Here is a 13,180-nt window from a genome sequence, read left to right as displayed (position 1 = left end):
AGTTCTCACTGAAGCAATTTTGCAGTTAGGCAAGATTTTGACTAGCTTATTACCCTGGCTGTTGTTATTATGTTATTATTGCCACTGTTGCTGTTTTTGGTATCTTTTAGGACAGGTTTCTCAAGCAATCATCAGCTCTTATGGGAAGAGAGAGAGGGGATGAGGAGTTGCCTCTGGAGTCTCCTCAGTATGCTCCACCTCAGATCCAGGACCAAGTGTTCCTTAGAGAACAGGTAGAGAGAATCTATAGATTCCTTATGACCCCTGAGAAAGAAAAAAAGACCATTACTTCAGTCAGGATTTATCAAGCTAGCTTTTATGTGGAATACATAAACTTAAGGCTACAATAAAATGTCTAGGTATTTTAAAATGTGCCAAAATAATCTGTGGTTTGCTTTAAAATACTTGTAAAATACAACGCACAGCCTCTGTTCTGTCATCAATCTAAGATTTTCTCTTGTATCATAATGAGCCCATTATTTCTGCTGAGACAGTTTGTAGTTCCTTTTGATCAAGTGCATCAGACAGACTTTATCTGGAGAGAAAAGAAAGATTGCAAGAGGAGGTGCTTTGGAAGACTGCACTCAGTTTCACACAGTGTTTGAGACCTAACCTTTCCAGGAGAGTAGGTAGAGATGAAGGGAGGGAGAATGTGCTGCGAAGAACAAAATGCTTACATTTGGGCTCGAGACTTGACAGGCAGTGCGGTAATTGCTTCAGGTATATACTGTTAAGGTCAGTAATAATGAGCAAAGAGCAGAAACAGACTGCCTTTGTTCTGTTTGCCATTCTGATCGATTAAAACTGCTACAGACCTCATCATAAGCTTTCATTGCTGCTATAGATGTCATCCTCGTGTTTGGGCAATTTATATTTGATATTTATATTTTCTTATGGTACAGAAGCCCTGAGCTGGCATCACATAATATGATAGATGAAAGATGGCAAAAGGAGTTATATCCAGAGTACTATGGAGTATATGAAATGCCAGCAGGCAGGTAGAGTGGTGTTTAGTACAAATGGTATAAGCAGTGAGGAAAAATGCCTGTCTTCATTAATAATATTTTAAAAATGATAGCTACCTTCATGAAGTATTAATAGCCAAAATGATTTTAGAACCTTGTATTCATTATCTTACTGAACTCTTACAATAACCTGGGAGATAGATACTGATATGATCCTTGTCTTATAGGTAAAATTTACAATTGTTTTACAGATGGTGCTAAGACTCACAGTGATAAGAAATATTTCTACTTTTATGGTATATAACAGATCAGAACATTTTGACTTATTTAGATTACCTGTGGCTAAGCCTGTAGTATTTTCACTATTACGTCTCCATTTACACAATTTGCTGTGTGTTGCAGAGCCAGCAGCCTTCTGTTAGGACAGCCGAAAGGTGGCAGGAGGATTTGTATTTCAGTGGCCATGAACGTCTTTCCCCCAGACAACGAAGAGACGGGTGCAACAGGCGACAGGTAGGGCAGACCACAGAGTCTATGCTGCTGCAGACCGCTTACTAAGCAGAAAGGCTGATCAGAAACCACGGTGCTGAGAGGATTATTTTAGAGCTTATGCCAGAACTTCTTAGGGTCGTATTGGCCAAAGTTTGAAGATATTGAATTAAGATCTCTAGTGTTAAAAGAAATGTCACAAGGCTGTGATCTTACGAATTTCTACTAAAATTCTACTTCTCTCTCTCTCTCTCTCTCTCTCTCTCTCTCTCTCTATATATATATATATATATATATATATATATATTTTTTTTTTTTTTTTTTTTTTTTTTTTTTTTTTTTGGTTTTTCGAAACAGGGTTTCTCTGTGTAGTCCTGGTTGTCTTGGAACTCACTCTGTAGACCAGGCTGACCTCGAACTCAGAAATCCACCTGCCTCTGCCTCCCAAGTGCTGGGATTAAAGGCATGCGCCACCACTGCCTGGCCTCTATATTGTTTCTATTTGTGGTTTTATGAATAATTTTAGAAAAAAAGGCTCTAGGTGACTAGTAGTGTTAAGGGTGCCTGAAAGAGATCAACAAATTTCCTCTTGGTCTCTTTAAAGGAGTCAAAGTGATAGGATGTGGGTTGAAGCTTCTTCTGAATTGCTGCTCTTTGGGACTTTCAGTTTGGGCCTGCACGGTTGGCCTAGGATGTACTGTCATAGCTTCTTCAACATTGTCATGTATAGAGTCTGAAGGATCTGAGGGACCAGGCCCTTTATCAGTTCTTTCTGTCTGTTATAGTCTAGGTTTAAAATGTCCCCAAAGGCTCATTTGAAGGCTTGGTCTCCAGCTGGTGGTTCTATTGAGAAGTGATTGCATCACGAAGGTGCTGACGTCATAAATGGGCTCTTAGGAGGTGGAGACTAGTATAGATCATCTGTCTCATTCCTGTCTGTGTGGAATGTGTCATTTTGCACTACTGCATGCTCCTGCCTTGATGATCTGTCTTACATGGTCCCAGAAACAATACATTCCTATGACCTAGGCTGATATCTCTGAAACTAAGCCCACACAAGCCTTTAAAGCCTCCCTTAGTTTACTTTATCAGGAATTTTGTTGCATAAAGAAAATGAAAAGCTGAGTATGGTGGCATACATTTTCAATCACAGCACTTGAGACAGAGGCAGACGGATGTCTGCCTGGTCTACATAGACCCTGTCTCAAGAAAAAGATAAGAGAAAAAAGGAAGGAAGGAGGGAAACCAAAGCTCTCACAACTTTTACTGCTATTACTAGTTATAGATATTTAATTTTTTTGCCGTATCACCTATTCTGACTATGTTAGAGCAACAGTAGTTTCTTTTTTGATATATATTCTACATTCATTTATTTTTTTGTAGACTCCTGTGTCTTTAATTATCTTATATCATGAATGTATCTTAAACTACTTCTCTTGTATAGATATTCTCAAGTGTTTTCCATTTAAACAAACAAACCAAAAACCCCAAAAACTACTTTGGACCAGAGAACTCTGGATCACCGGGAGAGAGCTTGCCGAGCAGACGCAAGGTCCTTGCTTCTTTCCCCAGCACCACAGAAATGAGCATAAGATTCTTCCTGAGTTCTATAGACAGTGGTTTTGAAGATACATAATTCTTCATGATACTCATATGTTTTTTACCTAATTGTGATCTGCAAATAATTTTAGTGATCATAACAACCAGCTTTTAAAAATAAAAATAATCAATGATAAGTGGCTCCTTTTTATCTTCCACTGACGTAGACATAGGCAGTTTCTCAGTTACTATATTCTGATTACTGTCCTCACCAATACCCTTGAACTTGAATACTGTTTAGAAGGTTCCTAGATCTGTTCTTGTTAGATCAGTGGATACTTGACTTCGGATATGCTGCTGACCCTCTGCAGCATTGAAATAGGAAACTGCTTGTTCCTGAACCCTTTCTCCTTTGTGATTCACTCCTAAAATTTTGACCATTTTTTCTGAGCCTTCCTGTTTACTGAACTTGTTTTCTGTTAGTATGCTATATTTTTTAAATTACTAAACAGTCTCAGTTTCTCTGTGTGTCTCTCTCCCTCCCTTCCTGCCTTCCTCTCACCCTCTCTACCTCTCCCTTACCATCTCCATAATATTTACTTCTGTGACTTCAGCTGCCAGATAGGTTTTTTTTGATGATTTTGAAGTCTATTTAAGAATACCTCTTATATTCTATAGGTACCCCAAACTGAAGATGTTCTGAGTGTTCGTTCCAGAGCAATTTACTTTACCTACTTAACCGTGCAAGATGCAATCCTAGGGATTATTTTTATGTCTCCTCCACACCTTGATTTTAGGTCCCTTTTCAGTTAGAAAAAAAATATTATTATTGTGTTTATGACATGATATAATGTGATTCATATTCCATGGTGTGTGTGTGTTTGTGTGTAGAGGTCAGCGACAGTTTGTAGAGTCAAGTCATCATTAGCTTGACTGCCACCTTGACCCACCTGAGAAGAGGGAACCCCAGCTGAAGAATTGCTTCCATCAGAGAGGCCTGTGGGCATGTATGAGGGGAATCTTCTTATTTGGTATTTGATGTAGGAGGACCCCCCTGACTGTGAGGGATGCTGTTCGTGGCCAGGTGGTCATGGGCTGTATACTGTAGGTAGATGAGCAAGCCAGGGAGGCGGGCTTTAGAAGCAACATCCTCCCACGGTCTCTGCTTTAGTTCCTGATTTAGGTTCCTGCATTAGCTTCTCTCAATGGTGGGCCATAATCTGTGAGCCAAATAAACCATTTTCTTTCCTAAGTTGCTTCTGGTTAGTGTTTATCCATCACAGCAATGGAGAACCAAACTAGAATAGTAGTCCCCTTGTACAGTTCCTTGAGTTCTAGGAGTCAACCTCAAGTCTCCAGGCTTGTGCAGCCAACACCTTTCCTTAAGTCATCCTGCCTCCTCAGATCCTCCTGATGATGCAGATGGAGGCAGTTTCACATTGGGTTTTTCTATTCTTGTTGCCATCATTTTAGCTCAGGCCTTTGCCATGCCTTAGCTGGTCTTGTAATTGTCACCCAGTGTCTGCCTCCACTTTGTCTGATCTAGGAAACTGACTTCTTGGCTTTGACTTTTCTATCCTGTTTCAATTTATCTTTCACGATACAGTCAGATAGAACCTGTTATCTGGAGATGCTAATTTAATTTTAGTACTCCCAAATTGATCAGTTAGGATTCATTTCAATAATTTTAATGCAAAATTTTAACTGCAGGAGTATAGGCGGTATAAAGATCAATGCTGCCTTTCCATATTCTATTTCCTCAGCCTTTCCTTTTCTCCAGATACACCTACTGCCAACAGCTTACAGCTCATCACTAGACCTCTTAGTTTGCACACACACACACACACACACACACACACACATGTATGTGTATATATATATATATATGCACACACACATGTATATATATGCACACACATGTGTATATATATGCACACACACATGTATATATATATGCACACACATGTATATATGTACACACACGTGTATATATATGCACACACACGTATATATATGCACACACACGTATATATATATATGCGCACACACATGTGTATATACATATATGCACACACATGTATATATATGCACACACACATGTATATATATATGCACACACATGTGTATATATATGCACACACATGTATATATGCACACACGTGTATATATATATGCACACATGTATATATATGCACACACATGTATATATGCACACACATGTATATATATGTACACACACGTGTATATATATGCACACACACATGTGTATATACATATATGCACACACATGTATATATATGCACACACACATGTATATATGCACACACGTGTATATATATGTACACACACGTGTATATATATATGCACACACATGTATATATATGCACACACACATGTATATATATGCACACACACATGTATATATATGTACACACATGTATATATGCATACACACATGTATATATATGCACACACATGTATATATGCACACACATGTATATATATGTGCACACACGTGTATATATATGCACACACATGTATATATATGCACACACACATGTATATATATGCACACACACATGTATATATATGTACACACATGTATATATGCATACACACATGTATATATATGCACACACATGTATATATGCATACACACATGTATATATATGCACACACATGTGTATATGCACACACACATGTATATATATATGCACACACACATGTATATATGCATTCATTCAAATGGGTTTTGTTGGGTTGTGTATCACATACATTTTTATATAATGACATTGTATATCGATTAGTCAGCTTTATAAACCTCAACTATCGAATTCTGATACTATATTTTTATGTGTAGTAGAGATATATAAACATTTAGGTCTACTTATACCCTCTTGGAGGTGTTTCTAACTTCTTATGTCTATGGCTTCTTTTAGCCACTGGAAGCCAGTAGCAGGACAGACACTGCTCCAAACTCACCCCTAACCCAGAGTATGACAAACAGAAATGCATGCAGGCATTATCACAGGTGCCTGGGAGATAGTTTCATCCATAGACAAGTTTTAAAAGGAAAAAAATCTTTAAAATGAATACAGGGAAGAAATAATGAAATATGAAGAAGTAATTCTTTGTTTCTTATATGATGAAAACCTTATAAAACATTTAAAACAAAATGTTGGGATATGTGCATGTAATCACCGGATAAATTCTTGTGGAATGTTTAAACACTAGCAAACCACAGAGGGCTGGGGACAGTAGTATAGTACTTGATGAGTGAGTACCTGGGACCCTGTGCTCCCAGAATACATGAGTATTTAAGACATGTAACAAACTGCCATGTAAACCATTTTTATTTATAATATAAGTAAATTTTTGAATTTTTGAAACAGACTCTTCATATATAGCATATAGAGCCCAGATTAGCCTTAAACATGAAATCTTATCTCAGTCTCTGAATATTGGAATTACAGGTATCAGTCACCACTCAGCTTATTTTAAACATTTTCAAATATGTGCTCCAGTGGTAGTAAGTACCTTTATGATATTAGACAGCCTGTCAACCGTCTGTCTCTAAAACATTTTTTACCCATATATATCTGGAACTCTATACCAATTAAACAAAAGCCTGCCACTCTCTCCTGCTGCACCATCCTTCTTCCAGTCTCGGAGACTGATTCTTTAAGTACCTCATGACATAGCTTTATACAGTGTTTGTCCTCTTGTGGCTGCCCTGCTTCATTTAGCATGATGCTATAGCATAGTACAGTGTTTTCACTTTAATACACATATGTGTGTGTTACGTTGTATTCATCCACTAGTGGACACTTGGGTTGTTTGTAAATATGCTCTAACACACATTGGTATATAACACTGAAATGTCTCTTCCTGTTGCTGAATTCAGTAAGTAGAGAGGCAGTGATGGGAGGAAAAAAACTTTGTTTACAAGCTAGCAAATCTGAGATGGAAGGCTTTTCATACCCAGGTTCCGTCTTGTCAGAGGTTACAAGCTGGCAAGCTTCCATGGTGGTTCTGGGAGTCTAAATTTATCTGTAGCCAGGTGAGCCATGGAGTGCTGATTAATTTTTTGTGTGTTTGTGGTGGGAACTCAGGGCCTCATGCTTGCTGGACAAGTGTTCTTCTTTGGGGCTCTACCCATAGCCTGACAGCTCTTGTAGTAATTGATTGTGTTACATGATTTTGCGGCTGTCCATAGGTCACCAAGAATACCAGGGATTTCTGGTTCCTTTAAACTTCATGCTGATGAATAGGAAGTCCTCCCACTGGTGGCTTTCTTGGACGTTTCCCCTTACTTTTCTTTTTAGGGAAGGCTGATGGCTGTGTCAAGTATTTGGAAAGTGGGTCACAAGGGAGCAAGGCAAAACAGACACAATGACAAATAGATTTGCTCTGTTGTTAGGGCATAAGTTAACCCATTCAGTTTCGGTTAACAGACTTAATAGTGTCTGAGTTACTTAACCTACTCTGGGGCTTATAATACTTCTGATCTCTGGGACAACAAGTTAAAGGAGGAATCATTTATTTTGGTTTATGATTTTGAAAGGTTCACTCCATAGTTTCTTGGTCCCAGGTACTTGGGTAAAATATCATTGTGGCAGCTATATGTGAAGGGGGAGTTCAAGTCATGGTAGACAGGAGAGGAAGAGCCTGGGGACTCAGTATAACCTTCACTGTCACATTCCCAGTGAGCTACTTCCTTCAACTGGGCTCTACCTCCTAAACGTTCTAAAGCCTACCAAAATAGCACCAATACCTGGGACCAGTATATGAACATCTGGAGAGATGGGGGAGCATGTCATATTCCAAGCATACCTGATTTGAAAATTTCTTCCATTTCCTGTGTTACCTTTTTACTCTGCGAGTATCCATTTGTATGCAAGTATTAATGTAGTCCAGTTTGTTTGTTTTTTAATGTTACCTATATTTTTTTGTATCATATTCAGGAAATTGCCAACTCTGGTGTTAAATAGCTTTCCCCTCTATGTATGTGTATATATATGTATGTGTATATGTATATATGTATATATATGTATATAGAATGTATATGTATGTGTATATGTATATATGTATGTGTATATGTATACATGTATATATGTTTATGTGTATATATACACATATATATTGGTTTGCTTTCTTATATTGTTTACATCTCCTGATCTGATTTATGTTGAGTTAAGTTTTGTAGATGGTAGATGCTAAAGGCTGAGCTTCATGTTTTTTATGTGAATAGCCATTTCCCTAATACTATTTGTTGAAGAGACTGTCTCTTCCACACTGAATGGTCTCTGCTTCCTTATCTAGAGCATCTGACCATGTGTACCATGGCTTATTTATAGTCATTTAGTTAATATACATTTTAAATTTGTTTTACATATTTCTATGTAAAGGTCTTGATTTAATTTATATGGTTTGGCTGGGGATATAACCCAGTAGTAGAGTGTTTGCTTCATGTGCACAAGCCCCTGGTTTCAGCCCCAGCACCACAAAAAGAAAATATATGTGATTGATCCCTAACGTTGATCTCAGCCAGCAGCATCATAACTCAACCCTGAATAAAACTTATCTCACATGCATTTTCTCTGTGAGACACGTCATAACCCCTACCCACTGCACGCACATGTCTCTTGTGCTAGAAATTGAATCTATATCACAACCTTTCTATGTTTAGGAGTGAGAATATATCTGCAGTATAATAGGGGGATCATGTTACCAGAGAAATTACCAACAAAAATGCACAAAACCACATCAAATTTGTCACCAAGTAGACTGCAGAAAAGATGCGTATTTATGTCATGAGCGCTGAAACAGCCCAGCTGACACCATACGTTCTTTTTACTCACATCTTTCATGTCTCTGCATGTCTGCAAAGGACTACGTAAGTGCTGGAAATGTTGGGGTTCCTTACAGATCTGAATGAGTGTGTAATTTGTGAGTATGAGAGTGAGTACAAGTGTACAGTTCAATATTTTGTGAGTACTCACAGGATTGAACCTGCACAGTCAGTATGAAAACACTTTCATCACCTCCAAAAGATTCTATTGCCTAGAATGGTCTGGCTTCATAGTCTTCCCATAGTACTGAAGACCAGTAATTTTTAAAATAAGGAATTTTAAAGTAATTTTTTTTTCCTTTTTAAAAGTTAGAAATTATTGCTTGGCTTATAAAATGCTTAGGTAGGTGTACCAACTAACATTGAGACTTTTCTAGAAGATGTAGTAAGTAATCGAGAGGATTCACAGAGCTTTTGGTAGTTTTGTCACATTTTGTCATTGGACTTTGTAGCAGGTCTATGAGGAGTATCGGTCGGGACTGAGCACTGAACAGCAGCCTCTGGTGGCATTTCAGTCTGGAGTGGATCAAGAAGAAGACAAAAAAGAGGTATGCGAGGGTGCTGCTTCTGAATTCTGTGTGAAGCTGGAAGCAGCTCACCAGTCTAACTCATTAGACAACAGACTCTGGGGCTGGAGAGATAGCTTAGCAGGGAAGACCACATGCTGCTTCTTGAGAGAGCCTGAGTTGAGTTCCCAGCCCTACATGGTGGCTCACAACCACCCATAGCACAGCCTCAGATGACCTGATGCCTTCTTCTGGCCTTTGCAAGTGCTGTATGCACTTGGTACACAGACACACATACATGCAGAACACTTTACCAGCATGCACAAGAGACATGAAGGATTTGAGTAGCCAAAATGCATGTTGCCTGCTAGAACATATAAAAATAAATAAATATTTTTTAAAAATGGAAAAGAAAAATCAGAAATTCTGAAGATGTTAAGTCAGTATGATATGCTTAACTTCTCTTACAGGTATTTGGGATTTAAGCTGCATTTGTGTGAAATCAAAGATTTGATTCAAGTGACTTTCTAGCTGTACATACTTGACACATAACTATAACTTATGTAAGGGGATACTTTTATATGTTTCTTCCATGGCCCTTCAGTGAAAAGGTAGTTTAAACTAATAGTTTTAAATCCTGGCCAGCCACATGCCAGTGTCAAATGAGAAACATTCTTCTGATGCATCTTCAATAATGAGAGTCACTCTTCAAATTAAGATTCTTTTACCAAGTGTATGTGTAGATATGTCATCTCTTTGAGTAGCCTGTGTCCTTGAAAGGGAATATGCTAATCCAGAGGCATAAACGGATCGTGCACAGTATGGGAGCACTTGCTTTTATTACGTTCATTCTGTTTATGAGCACGATATCTCATCTCTTTGTGCTTCTCTTATCATGTGTGGCTGGGCTTGGGGTATATTTTGTGATGTGAGTTTAGTCTTTACAGGTTAAATGAGCTATTGTTCTATTACAGAATCCCTCCCTTCCTTCTCTGTGGCCCTGCTTTTATGATACTTCTTGAAAGCACAGAGTAAATATAGTATGTACCTTATTGTGTCAAGTATAACAATTTCCTAGGTATCATTGACAAGTGGACTATACTGAGGGCAGTCTGATACACTCCTCTGTGTGTGTGTGTGTGTGTGTGTTCAGATCATATTAACTACTTCAGTTTTTACTAAATTTTCACTTTTACTAGTTTGTCTATTAACAAAATAGCTATGTACTTGAAAACAGTTCCATTGTTAATCTAGAAGGAAGTTAATGATTTTATCACATGTAACTTCATTATCTGACAGTTTTCTCTTCTTTAGAATAAAAGTATTACCCTTCTTTGCAAAGTTGTCTGAATGGGCTTGATAATTTTAACTTCTTTCCTTTAGCGTCAAAAGCAATATCTGAGACACAGGAGGCTTTTCATGGATATTGAGAGAGAACAAGTGAAAGAACAGAACAGACAAAAGGAACAAAAGAGGAGGATTGAAAAGTAAGTGCTTGGATTCTCATTCTGAGACTGAAGTGACCAGTCAGGGCAATGGAACGCTTGCTAACATAACACTGAGGGTTAGAAGTCCCCACGTCTGGGCTCCTACTGTAGCTCGGTGGTAAAACCTACGCTTAGCACTCGTGGCAGCCTGGGCTCAGTCCCAGCCATCATACCACTCACTACCCAAAAGAAAAAACAGGAGGAGAGGGAAGAGGAGCAATTATCAGGCTGTAGTCCTTCTTCTTTTCTTTTTTCTTTTTTTCTTTTTTTTTTTTTTTTGAGACACATTCACTTTGTAGGAACTTATTCTCTAGGCCAAGCTAACTCCAAATTTGTAGTCATCCTCCTGCCTCTGTGCACTACCATGTCTTACTTGTTTGATTTTTTAAAATAAACTTAATTTTTTAGAACAGTTTTTAAGTTCATAGTATAATCGAGTGATGGAGTAACCTCCAAATAACCTCCCACCTCCTGTTAGTGTACAGCTTTTCCACTAGGACAGTCTGTTATATAATTATTTCCATTGCCCTGAAAACCTGTGCTTGGCCATTTCTTCCCTCTAAGGCCATCCCTCCTCTGCTCTGTGGTTTGACTTCCTTCGGTGTCTGGGCTTTTCAGGTCAGTTTCCTATGGCACCATCATCTAAGGTTCCTGCACTTCCTTTTCATGTTTCCATAGTTGTTTCTTTTACAAATGTGTTGTTTGTATGGGGGCGGTGCTCACACATGTGGATGTCAGAAGATAGCCTATGGGTCAGTTCCCTTGCATCCTAAGGGTCAATCTCAGGCTGGCAAGCTTGCTGGCGAACACTTTTACTGGTTGATACATCTTATTGGCCAAATAGCTGTTTTAAAAAATATTTAATTTAAAAAAAAAAAAAAAGAACTAAATAGTAGTCTGCCTTCTTGATGTAGAACTGTTGTAAGTATCCTTTTGCCTGCTTAAGGACTTCTTAGATGCTATTACGATTTGGTACTTCTGAATAAAGCTCCTGTAACAACTGCTGTGTGAGTTTTTCCCAAGGACATATATTGCTGGCTCAGTTGGGGAAATACAAAGTGTGATTTCTAGATAATGTGCCAAGTGTGCTTTATCTTTGTAAGAAACTTCCATATTGTCTTCCACGGTGTCGCTTTTGCATTCCCACCAGCAGTGAGAGAATTCCTGTTTGCTCATGTTCGTGTCAGCATTTGGTGTTGTCAGGGTTTGGAGCCTGGACATTCTAATCAACATGTATTAGACGAGTGGTATCTCACTGTCACAGCTCAGCTCCCTGGTGACCCGGGATATGCAGTGTCTTGCCACATGCTTACTTGCCATCTGCTTATCTTCTTGGGTTCTGTGTCTCTTAAGATCTGTTGTCTAATTTTTAATTGGGTCATTTGTTTTTATTTTTTATGTTTATATTTTTATTAATTTTTTTGTACAATATCTTTTGATCATATTCTTTCCTGTCTTCAATTCCCCATAGATCTTCCCACCTCCCTATCCATGTGATTTTATGTTCTTTCTCTTTTTCAAAACAAACAAACCGAAAACATCAAAACAAACTTAAAAAAAAAAAGAAAACCAATAAGACCAAAAAACAAACAAACAAAACAAAAAGTACACTGAAATCTGTTTTTTGTTGGCTAGGTACTCCTGGGCATGGGGTAGTTGATAATACCCAGTGAGACTCCATTTGAAAAAAATCTGGTTTTTCTTTTCCTATCAGGTGACAGTTGCAAATAGCTTCTTGGTTAGGTATGGCACTTCGTGTCCATGTCCCTTTCTCAGTGATGGGATTTTCTGGTTTGAACCTGTGTAGGTCCTGTGCATGCTTTCTTGGTCTCTTTGAGTTCATATGTGTATCAGCCTGTGTCTGGAAAATGCTTTTTCTTTAGAGCCAACCCCACCCCCACCTCTGACTCTTGCACTTTTTCTGTTTCCTCTTCACAAAGACTCTGAGCCTTGAGGGGAGGGGTTTGGTAAAGACATCCTGTTGAGGCCTGACTACTCCAAAGTCTCACTCTCTCTCTGCACACGGTCTAGTTGTGGATGTCAATGTTAGTTTCATCTACTGCAGGAAGAGTCTTTTCAAATGCGAATTGAGTGATTCCCCCTCTATGGGTATAACAGTATGTCATTAGGAGTCATTTTATTGCTATGTTCCTTTAGCAGAATAATAGAATTAGGCTCAAGATAAAATTCCTTTAGGTTCATCACCTGTCTAGTCTCAGGTTCTCAGGCACTTTAGCAGTACTGGGTGTGGGTTCCATCTTGGAGTGGGTCTTAAAACCCGATCAGAAGGTGGTTGGTCACTCCATGACATTCGTGCCACTATTGCACAGTATACCTTGCAGG

At 38.5% G+C, this 13,180-nt stretch overlaps 1 protein-coding gene across 2 annotated transcripts in view; it reads left to right on the top strand.

The window, feature by feature from the left end:
- Positions 1-13,180, top strand: part of Ccdc15 (coiled-coil domain containing 15) — a 73,561-nt gene that overhangs the window by 27,805 nt on the left and 32,576 nt on the right. For both annotated transcript variants that reach the window (XM_076924658.1, XM_076924656.1), the window contains exons 8-11: positions 111-233; positions 1,368-1,478; positions 9,297-9,392; positions 10,734-10,837. In XM_076924658.1, the coding sequence (XP_076780773.1) occupies positions 111-233; positions 1,368-1,478; positions 9,297-9,392; positions 10,734-10,837 (434 nt within the window). The remainder of the gene's footprint in view (positions 1-110; positions 234-1,367; positions 1,479-9,296; positions 9,393-10,733; positions 10,838-13,180) is intronic.

This window comes from Arvicanthis niloticus, chromosome 26 (assembly GCF_011762505.2).
Source record: "Arvicanthis niloticus isolate mArvNil1 chromosome 26, mArvNil1.pat.X, whole genome shotgun sequence".
NCBI classification, from domain to species: Eukaryota; Metazoa; Chordata; class Mammalia; order Rodentia; family Muridae; genus Arvicanthis; species Arvicanthis niloticus.
This window is presented reverse-complemented; position numbering and strand designations above follow the sequence as displayed.